General features: G+C 46.7%; 1 protein-coding gene across 4 annotated transcripts in view; it reads left to right on the forward strand.

Moving 5' to 3' along the window:
- Positions 1-18,008, forward strand: part of LOC143276708 (TRAF3-interacting protein 1-like) — a 56,793-nt gene that overhangs the window by 9,510 nt on the left and 29,275 nt on the right. For 3 of the 4 annotated variants that reach the window (XM_076581346.1, XM_076581348.1, XM_076581349.1), the window contains exons 5-9: positions 48-185; positions 1,719-1,904; positions 9,780-9,839; positions 10,470-10,530; positions 15,066-15,086. In XM_076581346.1, coding sequence (XP_076437461.1) covers positions 48-185; positions 1,719-1,904; positions 9,780-9,839; positions 10,470-10,530; positions 15,066-15,086 — 466 coding nt within the window. The remainder of the gene's footprint in view (positions 1-47; positions 186-1,718; positions 1,905-9,779; positions 9,840-10,469; positions 10,531-15,065; positions 15,087-18,008) is intronic. The other variant, XM_076581350.1, reaches the window with a different exon arrangement.

The raw sequence follows: 18,008 nt of genomic DNA on the forward strand, positions 1-18,008 counted from the left end.
ATTTTTTAGAAATGAATGAAATATAACATGTGTGTGTGTGTGTTCAGGTGGACAATGACGACTATGTGAAGCGAGTGCTGTCGGGTGGGGGCGGGGGAGGGGGGGAGGGGAAGAAGGAGAAGGGAGACAAGGAGGACAAGAAAGACAAAGACCGGACACGTAGCGCCAGCCGCAGAAAGGATGATGTGAGTTGGGGGTTGAGGGTGTGTGTGTGGGGGGGGGGGGGGGGGGTTGTGGGTGGTGAGAGAGGGGGGTATACGTGGGTGAGTGGTAGTGTGTGTCGGTGTGTTTTGTGTGGGTGGTGGGAGAGAAGGGTGTGTGTGTGTGTGTGTGTGGTAGTGTGTGTGGGTGTGTTTTGTGTGGGTGGTGGGAGAAGGGGGGGATGTGTGTGTGTTAGTGGTAGTGGTGTGGCTGTGGGTATGTTTGTGTGGGGGGCAGGATGGGTGGGGGTGTATGTGTGTGTGAGTGGGTGTGTATGTGTGTGTGTGTGAGTATGTGTGTTTTTTGGGGTATGGGTATGTTTGTGGGTATGTTGGGGTGGGATGTGTTTTGTGTGGTTGTGTTTTGGGGATCAGGGGGGTATGGGTGGGGGTTGGAAGGATGGGTGGGGGTGGGGGTGTGGGTATGTTTGTATGGGTTGGGGATATGTGGGTGTGGGTATTTGTGTGTGAGTGAGTGTGTGTGTGTGTGGGGGGGTATGTTTGTGGGGGGGGGGGTATATGCGTTTGTTTTTGTATGTGGTATGTTTGTGGGGTTGGGGTATGTGTGGGTGCGGGTGGGAGTTGGGAGGGTGTGTGGGGTGGGGTATATCGTGTGTGTGTTTCTGTGTGGGTGTTTTGGGTTGGGGTATGTCTGGTATGTGTGTGGGGGGTATGTTTGTGGGTGTGTGGGGTGGGGTATATGTGTGTGAATTTGTGTGTGGGTATGTGTGTGTGAGGGGGATGAGGGGGTGTTTGTGGTTGTGCATATTATTATATGTGTGTATGTTTTGGTGTGTGTATTGGGGAGTAGATATGTTTGTGTGTGATGGTGTATGTGGGTAGGTTTGTGAATGTGTGGGTTTGGAGTATGCAGCTGTGTGGTGGGTGGGGGGTATGTTTGTGGGTGTGTTGGTGGGGGGTATATGTGTGTTGGCGTGTGTGTGGGTGTGTGTGCACATGTATGTGTGTTTGTGGATGTGTGGTAGGGTATGCGTGTGGGGTGTGTGTGTTTCTGTACATGTGTGTATTTATGTGTGCATGTGTGTGTGTGTGTGTGATACTGGATGTGTGTTTATGGTTTTATGTGTATGACATTGGGCATGAGTGTCTCTGTGTATGTTGGTTTTTGGGTGTGGGTTTGTGTGTGTACTTGTGTGATATTAGATGTGAACAAACGTATGTGTGTATGATATGATGTGGGTATGAGTGTGTGCATGAATGTGTGTGTGTGTTTGTTTAATACTGAGTGTGTGTGTTTGATATTAGTTGTAGGAATGCATATACATGAATTTGAGTGTGTGTGTTTGGCTGTGTGCATATTTGGTTGTGTGTGTGTGAGCGTGCATGTGTATGATATTGCAAGTGTGTGTGTGTGTGTGTGTGTGTGTGTGTGCGCGAGTGAGGCCATATTTTATACCTGCAATTCGTGCAGGCATAGCAACTGCCTCTTCACACCCATGCAGCGTTGGGTCATGTTTTTCACCTCCCACCCCATCACCCCTGTCGTTGGTTTTTCAGGACAAACGGAGGAAGGAGGACAAGGAGAAGAGCCACGACCGCGACAAGGACAGGGGAGAGAAGCGGCACAAGGAGCGTGAGGGGGGTGAAGGTCACGAGGACAAGGACAAACACAGAGACCGGCGGGAGAAAAGCCGCGACCGCGAGGACAGGCATCGTGACAAAGACAGAGAACGGCGCAAAAAGGTACGTTGTGTGTATGTGTGTGTGTGTGTGTGTGTTTATCTCATTGTGTGTGTGTGTGCTTGTGTATGTGTGTGTGTTAAATCTTTTTGTGTGTGTATGTGTTTTTGTGTTTATTTCTTTGTGTGTGTGTGTGTGTTAGTGTGTGTGTGTGTGTGTTTGCATGTTTTCTTTCTTTTTCTAACATCTTCATTGTGTGATTTTGACAGGGGGGTGGGGTGGGGGGCAAGGAATAATTATGGATAGAATTTTGTGTGTGTGCATCTGTGTGTGTGTTTTATATCTTTCTTTAACATCTTCACTATCTGATTTTAAGTGGGGGTGGGGGCAGGAATTTAGATAAAACTTCGTGTGTGTGTGTTGGGGGTGTGTTGTTGGTATGGGTGGGTGTTTGTTTGCTTGTTTTCTTTCATTCTTCCTTGAACGTCTTCACTCAGTCATTTTGACTGGGAGGGGGATGAGTTTATCATGATGTTGGTTTGTATCATCAGATGAGTTTATCATGATCTTAGATCAGTTTATCATGATCTTGGTTTGTATCATCTGATCAGTTTATCATGTATCATCTGATCAGTTTATCATGATCTTGGTTTGTATCATCTGATCAGTTTATCATGATGTTGATTTGTAAACTTGTCACCTTAAGAAAGCATGTGTGTGCAACTTTGTTTGGGAATAGAACGTAGTTTTTTATGTTCAAAAACCTTTTTTTTGTTCGTTTAGTTTTGTCTGTGTGAACTAACCTCAGGGTGTGCATTCTAATCCTGATCCACGCAGCTGGGCAGGATGGGGGGTGGGGGTAAACAGCATCACCCACCCCCTCCTCCCCCACCTCCACCACCCACCAAAACAGCCGTGGTCAGCAGCGGAACACGTCAGCAGGCTTCACAGCGGGTGGATGATGCAGGCTCTTTGTTGTTGTTGTTGTTTTCCCTGTTGATGGTGTTTGTTTTTTGAACGCCTCTCGCCCGTCGTTGAGACTCACCCTTCGTTCTGTGTGTGTGTTGGTTGTTACAGACGTGTTCCACTCACCAGTCATTGTTGACTTGTGTGTCATGCAGTGTGTCAGATGTTATGCTGTGTTATATGTTTTGTGTGTCATGGAACATGTCAGAAATGATGTTGTGTCATGGAACATGTCAGAAATGATGTTGTGTCATGGAACATGTCAGAAATGATGTTGTGTCATGGAACATGCCAGAAATGATGTTGTGACATGGAACATGTCAGAAATGATGTTGCCATGGATTGGAACATGTCAGAAATGATGTTGTGTCATGGAACGTGTCAGAAATGATGTTGTGTCAGTTGTGAAATCTGGGCTGAGCTGCATGAGGGACATTTGCAGCACTAAGTTCATTTTGCGTCAGAAACATTCTCTCAAGTGCAGGCTAACTCCATGGACTTCAGAAAGTTCTTTGCTGTAAGCAAATTCAGTGCTGCTACATTATCTTAGTGTTGGGGATTTTCCAGAGTCCACACTTATTCTGTAGACTTGAGAAAATTGTTAGTGCATCCAAACAAAACACAATTAAGCACTGATAGAAATATCATCTTTCTTTCCATTGAAAAACTGATCAGACCAGTTGAAGTCAGATATCCACATTAAGAAAATCATTCAGATTTAATGGAAATGGGATGATTTGTGTGCACACTTGCATTGGTGAACCCATATGTTTGCACAAGTGGGCCTATAGTGAAAAGTACTTGCATATGCAGTTGTGTGAAAAAGCGTAGGCTGCACTGAATTCTTCGCTGGTTTTGCAGCCTGGATATGAAAATGATAATAATGATAATAAAAATTAGTATTTGTATAGCACTGAATCTTGTGCAGAGACAAATCAAAGCACTTTCACACCAGTCATTCACATGAATGCATAACTCTAAACTGGGCAAACTGAAGACAAGGAAGATGCAGGGAAGGGAGGCTATCTTGTGAAGAGGTGGGTTTTAAGGCCAGACTTGAAAGAGTGGAGTGCAGAGACCTGATAAAGGGAAAGAGGAAGTTCATTCCTTAAGCAAGGTCCAGAGACAGAGAAAGAACAGTGGCCAGCAGTGGAGTGTTTGAAATACACTGGGTATGCGAAAATAGAGTGGATCTGAAGCTGATCGTAGAGAGCTGGATGGGGTGTGGAGGTGAAGGCTGCCACAGAGATAGCAAGGGGCAGACTTGTTTATAAACTCATAACATAGAGTGCTGAGCTTGTATTTCATTCTTTATTGCAAAAGAGGAGTGATGTGCTCAGATCTTTTCTTTCTGAGGACAAGTCGGGCAGCAGGGTTTTGTATGCACTGAAGGGACTGAATGGATGAAACAGGCAAACCAGACAGTAGAGAGTTACAGTAGTCAAGGCGAGAGAGAATGAAAGAAATGACAAGTCCAGATGTTGCATCGGTGGACAGATATTTCCAAATGGAACTGATGCGCCGTAACTGACAGTAACAGGACTGACAGGTCTGGCTAATAAAATTTTTGCATGGACAGTGCGTTGTCGTCAACACGGCGGTTCCTGACTGAGCTGGAAAGAGGGATGGATGTCCTGTCAAACTCTTGTTCTGGAGTTCGCAACTTGCTCCAAGATCCCTCTCTGAGGGTTTGTTGTTGTTATTCCCCAGTCTGTATTGGATGTTTGTTGCAGTTGTGTGTGTGGAATGGTCGCTGCACTGCATGAGTAGGAAGGTGGCAGAGTGGTTAAGACGCTCAGCTGCCAACAGAGAGTCTGTGAGGGTGTGGGTTCGAATCCCACTCTCGCCCTTTCTCCCAAGTTTGACTGGAAAATCAAACTGAGGATGTAGTCTTTCGGATGAGACAATAAAGTGAGGTACCGTGTGAAGCACGCACTTGGCGCACTGAAAAAAACCCCATGGCAACAAAAGTGTTGTCCTCTGGCAAAGTTATGTAAAAAGAAATCCACTCTGATTGGTACACAAATATATAAGCATGCACTCAAGGCCTGACAAGCGTGTTGGGTTAGGCTGCTGTCAGGCATCTGGTGTAGCGTATATGGATTTGTCTGAACTCAGTGACGCCTCTTTGAGAAACTGAAACTGAAACACTGCACTGTGGTAACTAGTGTGCTTCTGGAGTTGATGCAGGAGTGTGGTACTGGCGAAATGATGATCTGTGAGTGTGGTACTGGCGAAATGATGATCTGTGAGTGTGGTACTGGTGAAATGATGATCTGTGAGTGTGGTACTGGCGAAATGATGATCTGTGAGTGTGGTACCGGCGAAATGATGATCTGTGAGTGTGGTACTGGCGAAATGATGATCTGTGAGTGTGGTACCGGCGAAATGATGATCTGTGAGTGTGGTACCGGCGAAATGATGATCTATGAGTGTGGTACTGGTGAAATGATGATCTGTGAGTGTGGTACTGGTGAAATGATGATCTGTGAGTGTGGTACTGGCGAAATGATGATCTGTGAGTGTGGTACTGGCGAAATGATGATCTGTGAGTGTGTTGGAGTGGATGAAGAAATGTCACATGTTGGCATGACATTGACACGTGTGAGAGTGCTGCTTTGATGTTGACCTGTGTGAGCGTGATGGAGTCGACGTTTAGGACTGTGGTGTGTTTGGCATGACGTTGACGCAGGTGAGTGTGTTGATGTGTGTGGCCTGACTGTGCTCTGCGGCTGTTGTGTGTGGCTGTGGTGTGTTTGTGTGTGGTGTGTGACTGGCGTGTTGGTGTGTGGTGTGTTGGTGTGTGGTGTGTGACTGTGACATGTTGGTGTGTTTGTGTGTGGTGTGTGACTGTGGCGTGTTGGTGTGTTTGTGTGTGGTGTGTGACTGTGGCGCGTTGGTGTGTTTGTGTTTGTGTGTGGTGTGTTGGTGTATTTGTGTGTGGTGTGTGACTGTGGCGTGTTGGTGTGTTTGTGTGTGGTGTGTGACTGTGGCGTGTTGGTGTGTTTGTGTGTGGTGTGTGACTGTGGCGTGTTGGTGTGTTTGTGTGTGATGTGTGACTGTGACGTGTTGGTGTGTTTGTGTGTGGTGTGTGACTGTGACGTGTTGGTGTGTTTGTGTGTGGTGTGTGACTGTGGCGTGTTGGTGTGTTTGTGTGTGACTGTGGCGTGTTGGTGTGTTTGTGTGTGGTGTGTTGGTGTGTGACTGTGGCGTGTTGGTGTGTTTGTGTTTGTGTGTGGTGTGTTGGTGTATTTGTGTGTGGTGTGTGACTGTGGTGTGTTGGTGTGTTTGTGTGTGGTGTGTTGGTGTGTGACTGTGGCGCGTTGGTGTGTTTGTGTTTGTGTGTGGTGTGTTGGTGTATTTGTGTGTGGTGTGTGACTGTGGCGCGTTGGTGTGTTTGTGTTTGTGTGTGGTGTGTTTGTGTGTGGTGTGTGTGGTGTGGTGTGTGGTGTGGGTGTGTTGTTGTGTGGTGTGTGGTGTGGTGTGTGGTGTGGGTGTGTTGTTGTGTGGTGTGTGGTGTGGTGTGTGGTGTGGGTGTGTTGTTGTGTGGTGTGGGTGTGTGGTGTGACTGGTGGCCGACTAACAGCAGACCGCTGACCTGACGGGCCAGGACAAGGATCCCCCCTCTGCCCCCCGTGCCTCCACCACCCCCTCTGACACCGCCCTGGGCCACACTAATGGGGCTGCCCCCCTCCCGTCCCGCCCACACACCCTCACTGCCCCCACCCACACCGCCAAGGGTGCGGAGGTACCGAAGAAGACTCAGCCTGGTGCAGGTGCCGGCAGCAGCATCAGCAGAAGCGGACAGAAGCCTGAAGGGGACAGACAGCAAAGCGTGGCGCACAGTGGTAGTCCTGGGAAAGCCGGCACTCTGCAGAAGGGGGACAGCTCTGCTTCCAGGAAGACAGCGATGACAGCGACAATGAAAACTTCCGCCTCCTCCACTGCCTCTCTTCAGGGGCCGACAGCGGGAACCCCTAAAACCAACTCCTCCAGCCCCTCTGTCTCCACCCCACCCACCACCAGAAGTCCTGAAAAGCCCAGAGCGGGGAAGGGGGGCGCTGCGGGGAAAGTGGCGACCAGGGGTGTGGACAAGGCGGGGATCCAGTCTGCGGCCAGCCCCTCGGCCCTGTCGGCCAAGCCCACCAGAGCAGCTGAAGGCACCCCCTCCTCCTCCTCCAAGCCCCACCACCCTCCCCCCACCCTGCCCTCCCCCAGCTCAGACCGCCTGCAGGGACGTCAGCGCAAGCACCGAGATGCACCCCCCCGCCGCTCGCCCCCTGCCCCCGTCACCAAACAGGCCTCGTCCTCGGCCCTGGAGGTGGGCAGGAAGACCACCACCAGGCTGCCTGTGCCCTCCGCCAGGGGCAAGGGGGGAGCGAGGAAGGCGGGAGCTGCCCCCACCTCCTCCCCACACTCCTCCCTCCCCTCCTCCGGCCCCAAGCCAGGCGGCAAATCCCCGTCAGTTGGCAGAGGTGCCAGCAGCGTCAGTTTCCTGCAGTCTGGCGGCAGGAAGGTTGAGGGGCAGAAGCCGGGGGGTCAGCCCAGAGCCAAAGCCGCCGCTGCCGCCACCTCAGAGGTCAAAAAGTCGTCCCTCCCACAGCCGGTGGTGGGAAGATCAGGGGGGGGTAAGACCGTCACTGCCGCTCACTCCCTCCCTGCCGCTGACCACACTTCGTCCCCTGCAGAGAAGAGGCCACAGTGGGGCAAGGAGGGGGGTGGGGAGGGGGTGAAGGCCACAGCAGTCAGCAGTGAAAACACGGCACCTCTGCTTCAGCCGGCAGTGGCACAAGGCCGGAAGGACCGCGGCAAGGACATCGCTTCCTGTCAGCCCACCGCCGCCGATGCTCACTTCGAACTGACCATCTCTTCCGCCAGTGACTCCTCCCTACACCTCACTTCTCCGTCTGAATCTGATGACGATGACAACGACGATGATGACGACAATGACCCAGACTCGAACCCGGAGCTCCTGTTCCCAGAGTCCACGGTGCGTGACCCACGCATGGCAAAGCACAGCTCTGGGCCAGCAGCTGTGCGAAGCGCCAACGAAACCTTCTCCCTTCCCGCCAAGAAGACGTCTGCACTGGCACAGCCACCACCGGCACCACCACCGCCACCGTCAGTGGTGAAGTTTACCGACAGCACTGTGAAGGGGAGGGAGGGGGGCAGGGGGGAGGATGGAGGAGGAGCACAGAAGGAGGAGGGGATGAGAAGAGAGGCATCAGCCAAAGCCAGCCGGAGCTGCTACAACCTGCCAATGGAGGTGGAGGTGGAGGTGGGGGGGGGGGGGGAGGGAGGGAAGGGGGAGTTGGGGTGGGGGGGGGGGCCATACCTGGGTCTGCATGATGCTTTGGGCCCACATGCTGCAGCTGTGTTGTTGGCTCTGATTGGACAACACAGGATTTTCGTTTTGTTGGGTTTGTTGTTGGGTGTTGTGCATGTGTTTTTTGTTTGAAACGATTGGCTGGTGGGTAGGTGAGGTCGGTGATCGTCCTTGAAGGATGTTGGCATTGTTGTTTTGTTTGTTGTTGTGTGGACAGACTGTGTTGGTTCCAGACAGTGGTGCATGTCTTTATGCATGGCTGCTGATCCTGAGTGCTTAAATGAGGACCTGTCTGATTGTCCAAGACAGCGATACCTGGTGGAAATGTGTTGGTGTTTTGTGGTTTGCCAAGCATGATGTGTTCTGTTGTTGCCCCAGTTTGGTAATGCTCACCCCCAGACCTCACATGGAATCTGTGTTCTTGTCTGGCGTCATGTGATGTCAGTTTCTGACTGACAGACGTGCTGATGTTGGATCGGACTGAGATGTTTGATGTGTTAGTGAGTTGATTCTTTGGGTGTTTGCGCCTGCATGTGATCATTGTGCATGCATGTGGGATATGAGGAAAGTTGAAATTTTGTTTTATGTTAACGTATGTTGTTGTTTTTTGGTACATGGTATTGACGTAAATGATGTGTGTGTGTGTGTGGTGTATGTGTGTGTGTGGGTGTGTGTGGTGTGTGTGTGTGCGTGTGCACGGTGTGTGTGTGTGTGTGTGTGTGTGTGCACGTGCCTCTGTGTGTGTGTGTGTGTGTGTGTGTGCACGTGCCTCTGTGTGTGTGTGTGTGTGTGTGTGTGTGTGTGTGTCCAGAATGGTTTATTCCCAAACTGTTCTGAATGGAGCATCATCCTTTCTTCAAGTTGAAGTTGATGTCAATAATTATGTAGTTATTATCTGAAGGCCAGTCCTCCTCCTTCCCCCTCACTTCCATTTTCATTCACTTGTTGCCTTGTTGGAGTGTTTTCGTCTTCGGTAATATGCAGGGGTGTGTAAGGTTGAACAACTCCACAGCAGTTTGCTACGTCTTTAAACGTTGGTGCAATGAAATCTATGTCTCTTTTTGTCTGTCTTTCAGCCTTTTTTTTTTCCTCTTCTTTTTTTTCCCCCTTCCTTTTCTCAGTGTTGTTGCTGTGTTTTTTTGTGTGTGTGTATTTTTGTGGGTTTTTTTTTTTTCTCCGTTCATCTGTCCATCCTTCCTTCCTGTTTCTTGATTTGTTCTGTCTTTCTCTTTGTCTTTCTGTCTGTTCTCTTCTCCGTTGTTCTGTTTGTCTGTCTGTCTCGACTTGTGCCTTTTCTTTGTTTTTCTTGTTCTTTTGTGAAATCTTTTATTATTTTGGATTTTTTGGTTGTTTTTTGGGGGTTTGGGTTTTTGTTTTTGGTGGGTGGAACTTTAGTGATTAGCTTTAGTCCGTGTGGCTGTTGATTGGAGTAATTTCTTAGTGATTCTTAAAAATTTTGTTTGATTATTAAAAAAAGAAAAAAGATCATTTTGGTTTGTTTGTGCTTTTTTTTTTTATTGTAACTTTGGTGATTAGCTTTAGCCTGTATGATTGTTAGCCTGAATGATTGTTAGCCTGTATGGTTGTTGATTGACTGGAGGAATTGTTTATGACTGTTTTTTTTTGTGTGTGTTTTTGTTTTGCAGAAGGAGGTGGAGGAGAAGGAGAATGAATCCCCGGAGCGTAACGGTGAAAAGGATTCGCAGGTGGGGGCCCTTCTTCTGCATCTCTTTCTGCCTTCTCTCTCTCTCTCTCTGTCTTTGTTGCTGTCTTTCTCTGTCTCTCTTTGTCTGTCTCTCTCTGTCTCCCTGTCGCTGTCTCTCTCAATCTCTCTTTGTCTCTATCTCCCTGTCTCTCTCTATCTCCCTGTCGCTGTCTCTCTCAATCCCACTTTGTCTCTATCTCCCTGTCTCTGTCTCTCTCTATCTCCCTGTCGCTGTCTCTCTCAATCTCTCTTTGTCTCTATCTCCCTGTCTCTCCCTATCTCCCTGTCCCTGTCTCTCTCTATCTCCCTGTCGCTGTCTCTCTCAATCTCTCTTTGTCTCTATCTCCCTGTTTCTCTCTGTCTCCCTGTCTCTGTTTCTCTCTATTTCCCTGTCTCTGTATCTCTCTATCTCCCTGTCGCTGTCTCTCTCTATCTCCCTGTCTCTGTCTCTCTCTGTCTCCCTGTCGCTGTCTCTATCAATCTCTCGTTGTCTCTATCTCCCTGTCTCTATCTCCCTGTCTCTGTCTCTCTCTATCTCCCTGTCTCTGTTTATCTCCCTGTCGCTGTCTCTCTCTATCTCTCTATGTTTTGTTGTTTTGTTGTTTTTTTATCATGTTGTTGTGTTGTCCAGGAGACTCCGTCTCGACTTCAGCGACCTACATCCGCCAAAGGGTCAAGGAGACGTCGCCAAGGTCAGTGTGTGACTGTGTGTCTGTTTGTCTGTGCATATGCGTGTGAGTGTGTGTGTGTGTGTGTGTGTACCCATCGTTGTTGTGTAGAGGTTTCATTCCACGGTGTGTGATGCTTTGTGCGTTTTGTGACACCGTTTGATGAAAAGTCACAGAACATGTAGTGTTACTTTTTATCATTGTAAGAAATTACATATATGTATATCACTATATGTTGTTTTGTTTTTTTTATATTCAGCTTTAGTCAAGGCAGTTAGTGTGCCATCTTTATACACATTTTTGCAAAGCGTTCGAGGATATTACAATTGGAGCAATGGAAAAATCTTCAGGTCCACTGACATGGAAAAATGATGTATTTGTGCCTTGGTATGTAAACATAGATATACATAGGGGTGCGTGTGTTTGTATGTGAGTTGGGGCGTAGATTGGTAGGCGTCTATGCTTTGGTATCATGTTTTCAGTGGATAGTATATTCTTTCATATTTTACAGTTAATGCTAAATACAAAAGTTAAACTTCCAAAAATAAAAGATAAAAAATGAAAAAATATCTAAAAAGGAAAGAAAAGAAAGATACTTAGCAAGATTCTAGCATGTATCAGTCCCTTTGAAAATCCACAGTGAGAAAAATGGCAAACTGTGAAAAGATGCTGTGTGGAAGTGGGGTTTTTTTGGTTTTTGTTTTTGTTTTCTTCCCGTTCCCATGTTTATCATTTCCCCTGTAGATCCTGGTACTGTTCCTCTGGCTTCCCTTTCCCCCTCTCCCTTCCCCCCTCCTCCTCTCCCCTCCTCCCCTCCCCCACACCCCCCATGGCAGACCTTACCTACAGCCCATCTCTCTGTGTGTTGACGTCCTCGGTGGTCTGCTGTCAGTAGAATGTGTGCAGGGGGGTAGTGTAGATGTTGGCTTTAGGGTTATGAAGTCATATTTTCGGCTGTCAGAGTAATGTGTTTCATCAAATAGTATTGGAAAGGGGGTAGTGTAGATGTTAGTATTAGGGTTACGAGGTCATGTTTTCTGCTGTCGGTGTATTGCGTTTCATCAAATATTGGGAAGTGGGTAGTGAAGATGTCAGCATCAGGGTTATGAGGTCATGTTTTCTGCTGTCACTAATGTCAGTGTAATGTGTTTCATCAAATATTGGGAAGAGGGTAGTGAAGATGTCAGCATCAGGGTTATGAAGTCATGTTTTCTGCTGTCACTAATGTCAGTGTAATGTGTTTCATCAAATATTGGGAAGTGGGTAGTGAAGATGTCAGCATTAGGGTTATGAGGTCATGTTTTCTGCTGTCACTAATGTCAGTGTAATGTGTTTCATCAAATATTGGGAAGTGGGTAGTGAAGATGTCAGCATCAGGGTTATGAGGTCATGTTTTCTGCTGTCACTAATGTCAGTGTAATGTGTTTCATCAAATATTGGGAAGTGGGTAGTGAAGATGTCAGCATCAGGGTTGTGAGGTCATGTTTTCTGCTGTCACTAATGTCAGTGTAATGTGTTTCATCAAATATTGGGAAGTGGGTAGTGAAGATGTCAGCATCAGGGTTATGAAATGTTTTCTGCTGTCAGTGTAATGTGTATAAGCAGTCCAGATTGTTGGGAAAGGGGGTAGTGTAGATGTCAGTAGATGTCAGTTCACTGAGTTATGTTTTGTGCTGTTGGCGTAATGTGTCTAATCCAAGCTAATTGGGAATGGGATAGTGTAGATGATAGTCCCAGGGCCACACAGTCATGTTTTGTGCTGTCAGTATGGTGTGTGTAATCAGTTGAAAAGATTGATGGGAAGGGGGTATTGTAGATGTCATGGTCACTGTAGTAATGTTTTCTGCTACACTGGGTTCTTGGGAGGACTTTGTGAATTATTACTGTGTGTGTGTGTGTGTGTGTGTGTAGTTCTATTGGATCAGACTGTTTGCACTTTATAAGCAGTCATAGTGGAAAATTATTGTGTTTTCTTGCTTTACAGACCATACTGAACGTAGCCCGTGTGTGTGCATTTTCAGCTTTTCCCTTTTTTTTTTTTTCATTCACTGATTCTGTTAGTAAGCTCAGGCTGATTGAAAAAAAACAACCAACCCATTCTTTTCCATAACTTTATAATGATTATTACGAAACATCTAGATTGCTTACAGCTTTAGATTATGCATTTTAAAAATTCTTTTGTACTAACATGAAGCAAGACTTGAAATCAGGACCCCATTGTTTTTTAGATGTGTGCATTTGAAAACCAGTGCTACCCCCCCCCCAAAAAAACAAAACAAAAACAAACAAAAAAAGCAAACAAACAGCCATGTAATTGACAGATAATCAAACTGTCGAGGGTTCTGTTATTCTGGGGCAGAGTGGTTGGGAGAAACGTGAAATAAAAGTGGAAAGAAAGGGTTTGGGTGGAGCAGAGTGAATAAATAGGGAGACTTGAGATTGGTCACAAAGTCAGCGATGTTAGGGGACAAAAGGATTGAACGGTTTACGGTGGTTTGAGATTCCTTCTCGCAATCTTTGTGTCGGATTTCAGCATTGGTTGAAATTGTTGTTATCGACTTTTTCTTTTGGATTGATATTTGTTAATGGGAAAAAAGGGAATAGTGTTAAGGGGAAAAAAGGGAATAGTGTTAAGGGGAAAAAAGGAAATAGTGGAAAAAAGGGAATAGTGTTAAGGGGAAGAAAAAAGGGAATAGTGTTAAGGGGAAGAAAAAAGGGAATAGTGTTAAGGGGAAAAAAGGGAATGGTGTTAGGGAAAAAAGGGAATAGTGTTAAGGGGAAAAAAGGGAATGGTGTTAGGGGAAAAAAGGGAATAGTGTTAAGGGAAAAAAGGGAATGGAAAAGACTAGGGAGTTGGAGTTGATTGTGTATACTAGTCCCACAAACACCATGTCACTAGTCACACAAACATCATGTCATTAGTCACACAAACACCATGTCACTAGTCACACCATGTCACGAGTCCCACAAACACCATGTCACTAGTCACACAAACATGTCACTAGTCAAACATCATGTCACTTGTCACACAAACATCATGTCACTAGTCACACAAACACCTTGTCACTAGTCACACAAACACCATGTCACTAGTCACACAAACATGTTACTAGTCACACAAACATGTCACTAGTCAAACAACATGCCACTTGTCACACAAACATCATGTCACTAGTCACACAAACACCATGTCACTAGTCACACAAACACCATGCCACTAGTCACACAAACACCATGTCACTAGTCACACAAACACCATGTCACTAGTCACACAAACAACATGTCACCAGTCACACAAACACCATGTCACTAGTCACACAAACATGTCACTAGTCACACAAACACAATGTCACTAGTCACACAGACATGTCACTGGTCACACAAACATGTCACTGGTCACACATACACCATGTCACTAGTCACACAAACACCATGTCACTAGTCACACAAACATGTCACTAGTCACACAAACATGTCACTAGTCACACAAACACCATGTCACTAGTCACACAAACATGTCACTAGTCACACAAACACCATGTCACTAGTCACACAAACATGTCACTAGTTACACAAACACCATGTCACTAGTCACACAAACAGGTCACTAGTTACACAAACACCATGTCACTAGTCACACAAACATGTCACTAGTCATACAAACACCATGTGACTAGTCACACAAACATGTCACTAGTCACACAAACACCATGTCACTAGTCACACAAACATGTCACTAGTCACACAAACACCATGTCACTAGTCACACAAACATGTCACTAGTCACACAAACAACATGTCACTCGTCACACAAACATGTCACTAGTCACACAAACACCATGTCACTAGTCACACAAACACCATGTCACTAGTCACACAAACAACATGTCACCAGTCACACAAACATGTCACTTGTCACACAAACAACATGTCACTAGTCACACAAACAGGTCACTAGTCACACAAACAACATGTCACCAGTCACACAAACAACATGTCACCAGTCACACAAACATGTCTCTAGTCACACAAACATCATGTCACTAGTCACACAAACATGTCACTAGTCACACAAACACCCTGTCGCCAGTCACACAAACATGTCACTAGTCACACAAACAACATGTCACTAGTCACACAAACACCATGTCACTAGTCACACAAACACCATGTCACTAGTCATACAAACACCATGTCACTAGGCACACAAACATATTAGTCAAACATGTCACTAGTCACAAAATACATCACTAGTCAGACAAACATGTCAGTTGTCACACAGCGTATCACTAGTTACACAGACATGTCCCTAGTCACATGAACATGTCACTATTCACTCATAGAAAATGTCACTTGTCACACCAATGACACGTCAGGCTCACAATAGTCACACCAGTGACATGGCACGTACACAGTGCGTTGGCGTGTTGCGAGCACACCAGTGACATGTCAAGTACACGGTGCGTTGGCGTGCAGTGCTGTGTGGTTTGGGTGACGTCACTGCAGTGTGTCGTCACCGGGTGCACTAATGCCGCTTGCTCTGTTTCTGCTCTCCACAGGCCGTGAGGCTCCCGACGATGGTAAGTCTTCTGCCGTCTTGCCTCTCTGCGCTTCTGTGTGTGTGTGTGTGTGTGTGTGTGTTTGGTTTGGCCTGTGTGTGAGCTGGGGTTTTTTTTTGTGTGTGTGTTTCATTTTTACCTTTGTTCTGTATCTTTCCTTAACTTTTTTTTTTCCCTTCGTTTTATCATTAACCTCTTTTTTTGCGTTGCTGAGAGTTTCAGGTGTTTGGTCCGTTGATGGTGGTGTAAAAGCTGGGGTGTTGGTTGCTTTGGTTAGGTTTTGGGGGTGGTGTGTGTGTGTGTGTGTGTGTGTGTGTTGTGTGTGTGTTTGTGTGTGTTTGAGGGTTTGCAGGTTTGGATGTGTTGGATTTGTTTAGCTAATTTCTGGTGGAGGGTTGTTTTTGTGTGTTTGTGTGTTTGCATGTGTGGAAAAGGTTTTTCCCTAAACTGTGTAAAAGTTGTTGTTTTTTGTTGTTGTTGTTGTCTGAATTGCGTGGTAAAGATTTTTCTGTCTCATTTTTGGTGGAGGGTTTTCTGTCGTAATTTAATCAGTGACCTGTGATGTGTGCTGTTTTCATCTGTTATCGTTGGTGACGGTTGTTATGGTAACATTGTTCATGGATCTGAAGTCAGATTGTACTGATCCCTTCTTTAAAAAAAAAAAATCATAATCATAATGATAAATGATAATAATCAGGACTTGTACATTTCATTCTCATCTCACTGTGTCTGATTTCTTTCTGTTTTTTCTTTCTCCCTGATTTGTTTTGGTTTTATTTATATACTTGTTATCATAGTCTGTCATTGTGTTTTTCATTTCTTTTCCTTTTCCCCTTCTCTTCCTCTACTGCATTGATAATGATACACACATTTCTGGATGTTTCAACGATGTGTGTCATTTACTATTTTCTTCTCATCAGAACCATTAGCACGCTGAGTTTATTTACGAGGAATAATCACAGCCCTTCACTGACATCCTGACCTGTAAGCTGTGTCTGATCTCAGTGAGGTGACAGCCCTTCACTGACATCCTGACCTGTAAGCTGTGTCTGATCTCACTGAGGTGACAGCCCTTCACTGACATCCTGACCTGTAAGCTGTGTCTGATCTCAGTGAAGTGACAGCCCTTAACTGACATCCTGACATGTAAGCTGTGTCTGATCTCAGTGAAGTGACAGCCCTTCACTGACATCCTGACCTGTAAGCTGTGTCTGATCTCAGTGAGGTGACTGCCCTTCACTGACATCCTGACCTGTAAGCTGTGTCTGATCTCAGTGAAGTGACAGCCCTTCACTGACATCCTGACCTGTAAGCTGTGTCTGATCTCACTGAGGTGACAGCCCTTCACTGACATCCTGACCTGTAAGCTCTGTCTGTGATCTCAGTGAGGTGACAGCCCTTCACTGACATCCTTACCTGTAAGCTGTGTCTGATCTCAGTGAGGTGACAGCCCTTCACTGACATCCTGACCTGTAAGCTCTGTCTGTGATCTCAGTGAGGTGACAGCCCTTCACTGACATCCTGACATGTAAGCTGTGTCTGATCTCACTGAGGTGACAGCCCTTCACTGACATCCTGACATGTAAACTGTGTCTGATCTCACTGTGGTGACAGCCCTTCACTGACATCCTGACCTGTAAGCTGTGTCTGATCTCAGTGAGGTGACAGCCCTTCACTGACATCCTGAACTGTAAGCTGTGTCTGATCTCATTGAGGTGACAGCCCTTCACTGACATCCTGACCTGTAAGCTCTGTCGTATTTCAGGGAGGTGACAGCCCTTCACTGAAATCCTGACCTGTAAGCTGTGTCTGATCTGAATGAGGTGACAGCCCTTCACTGACATCATGACCTGTAAACTGTGTCTGATCTCAGTGAGGTGACAGCCCTTCACTGACATCCTGACCTGTTAACTGTGTCTGATCTCAGTGAGGTGACTGCCCTTCACTGACATCCTGACCTGTAAGCTGTGTGTGATCTCAGTGAGGTGACAGCCCTTCACTGACATCCTGACCTGTAAGCTGTGTCTGATCTCACTGAGGTGACAGCCCTTCACTGACATCCTGACATGTAAACTGTGTCTGATCTCACTGAGGTGACAGCCCTTCACTGACATCCTGACCTGTAAGCTGTGTCTGATCTCAGTGAGGTGACAGCCCTTCACTGACATCCTGACATGTAAACTGTGTCTGATCTCATTGAGGTGACAGCCCTTCACTGACATCCTGACCTGTAAGCTGTGTCTGATCTCAGTGAGGTGACAGCCCTTCACTGACATCCTGACCTGTAAGCTGTGTCTGATCTCAGTGAGGTGACAGCCCTTCACTGACATCCTGACCTGTAAGCTCTGTCGTATCTCATTGAGGTGACAGCCCTTCACTGACATCCTGACCTGTAAGCTGTGTCTGATCTCAGTGAGGTGACTGCCCTTCACTGACATCCTGACCTGTAAGCTGTGTCTGATCTCACTGAGGTGACAGCCCTTCACTGACATCCTGACATGTAAGCTGTGTCTGATCTCAGTGAGGTGACAGCCCTTCACTGACATCCTGAACTGTAAGCTGTGTCTGATCTCATTGAGGTGACAGCCCTTCACTGACATCCTGACCTGTAAGCTCTGTCGTATTTCAGGGAGGTGACAGCCCTTCACTGACATCCTGACCTGTAAGCTGTGTCTGATCTGAATGAGGTGACAGCCCTTCACTGACATCATGACCTGTAAACTGTGTCTGATCTCAGTGAGGTGACAGCCCTTCACTGACATCCTGACCTGTTAACTGTGTCTGATCTCACTGAGGTGACAGCCCTTCACTGACATCCTGACATGTAAACTGTGTCTGATCTCACTGTGGTGACAGCCCTTCACTGACATCCTGACCTGTAAGCTGTGTCTGATCTCAGTGAGGTGACAGCCCTTCACTGACATCCTGACATGTAAACTGTGT

The sequence above is a fragment of the Babylonia areolata genome, chromosome 32, assembly GCF_041734735.1.
Source record: "Babylonia areolata isolate BAREFJ2019XMU chromosome 32, ASM4173473v1, whole genome shotgun sequence".
In the NCBI taxonomy this organism is placed as follows: Eukaryota; Metazoa; Mollusca; class Gastropoda; order Neogastropoda; family Buccinidae; genus Babylonia; species Babylonia areolata.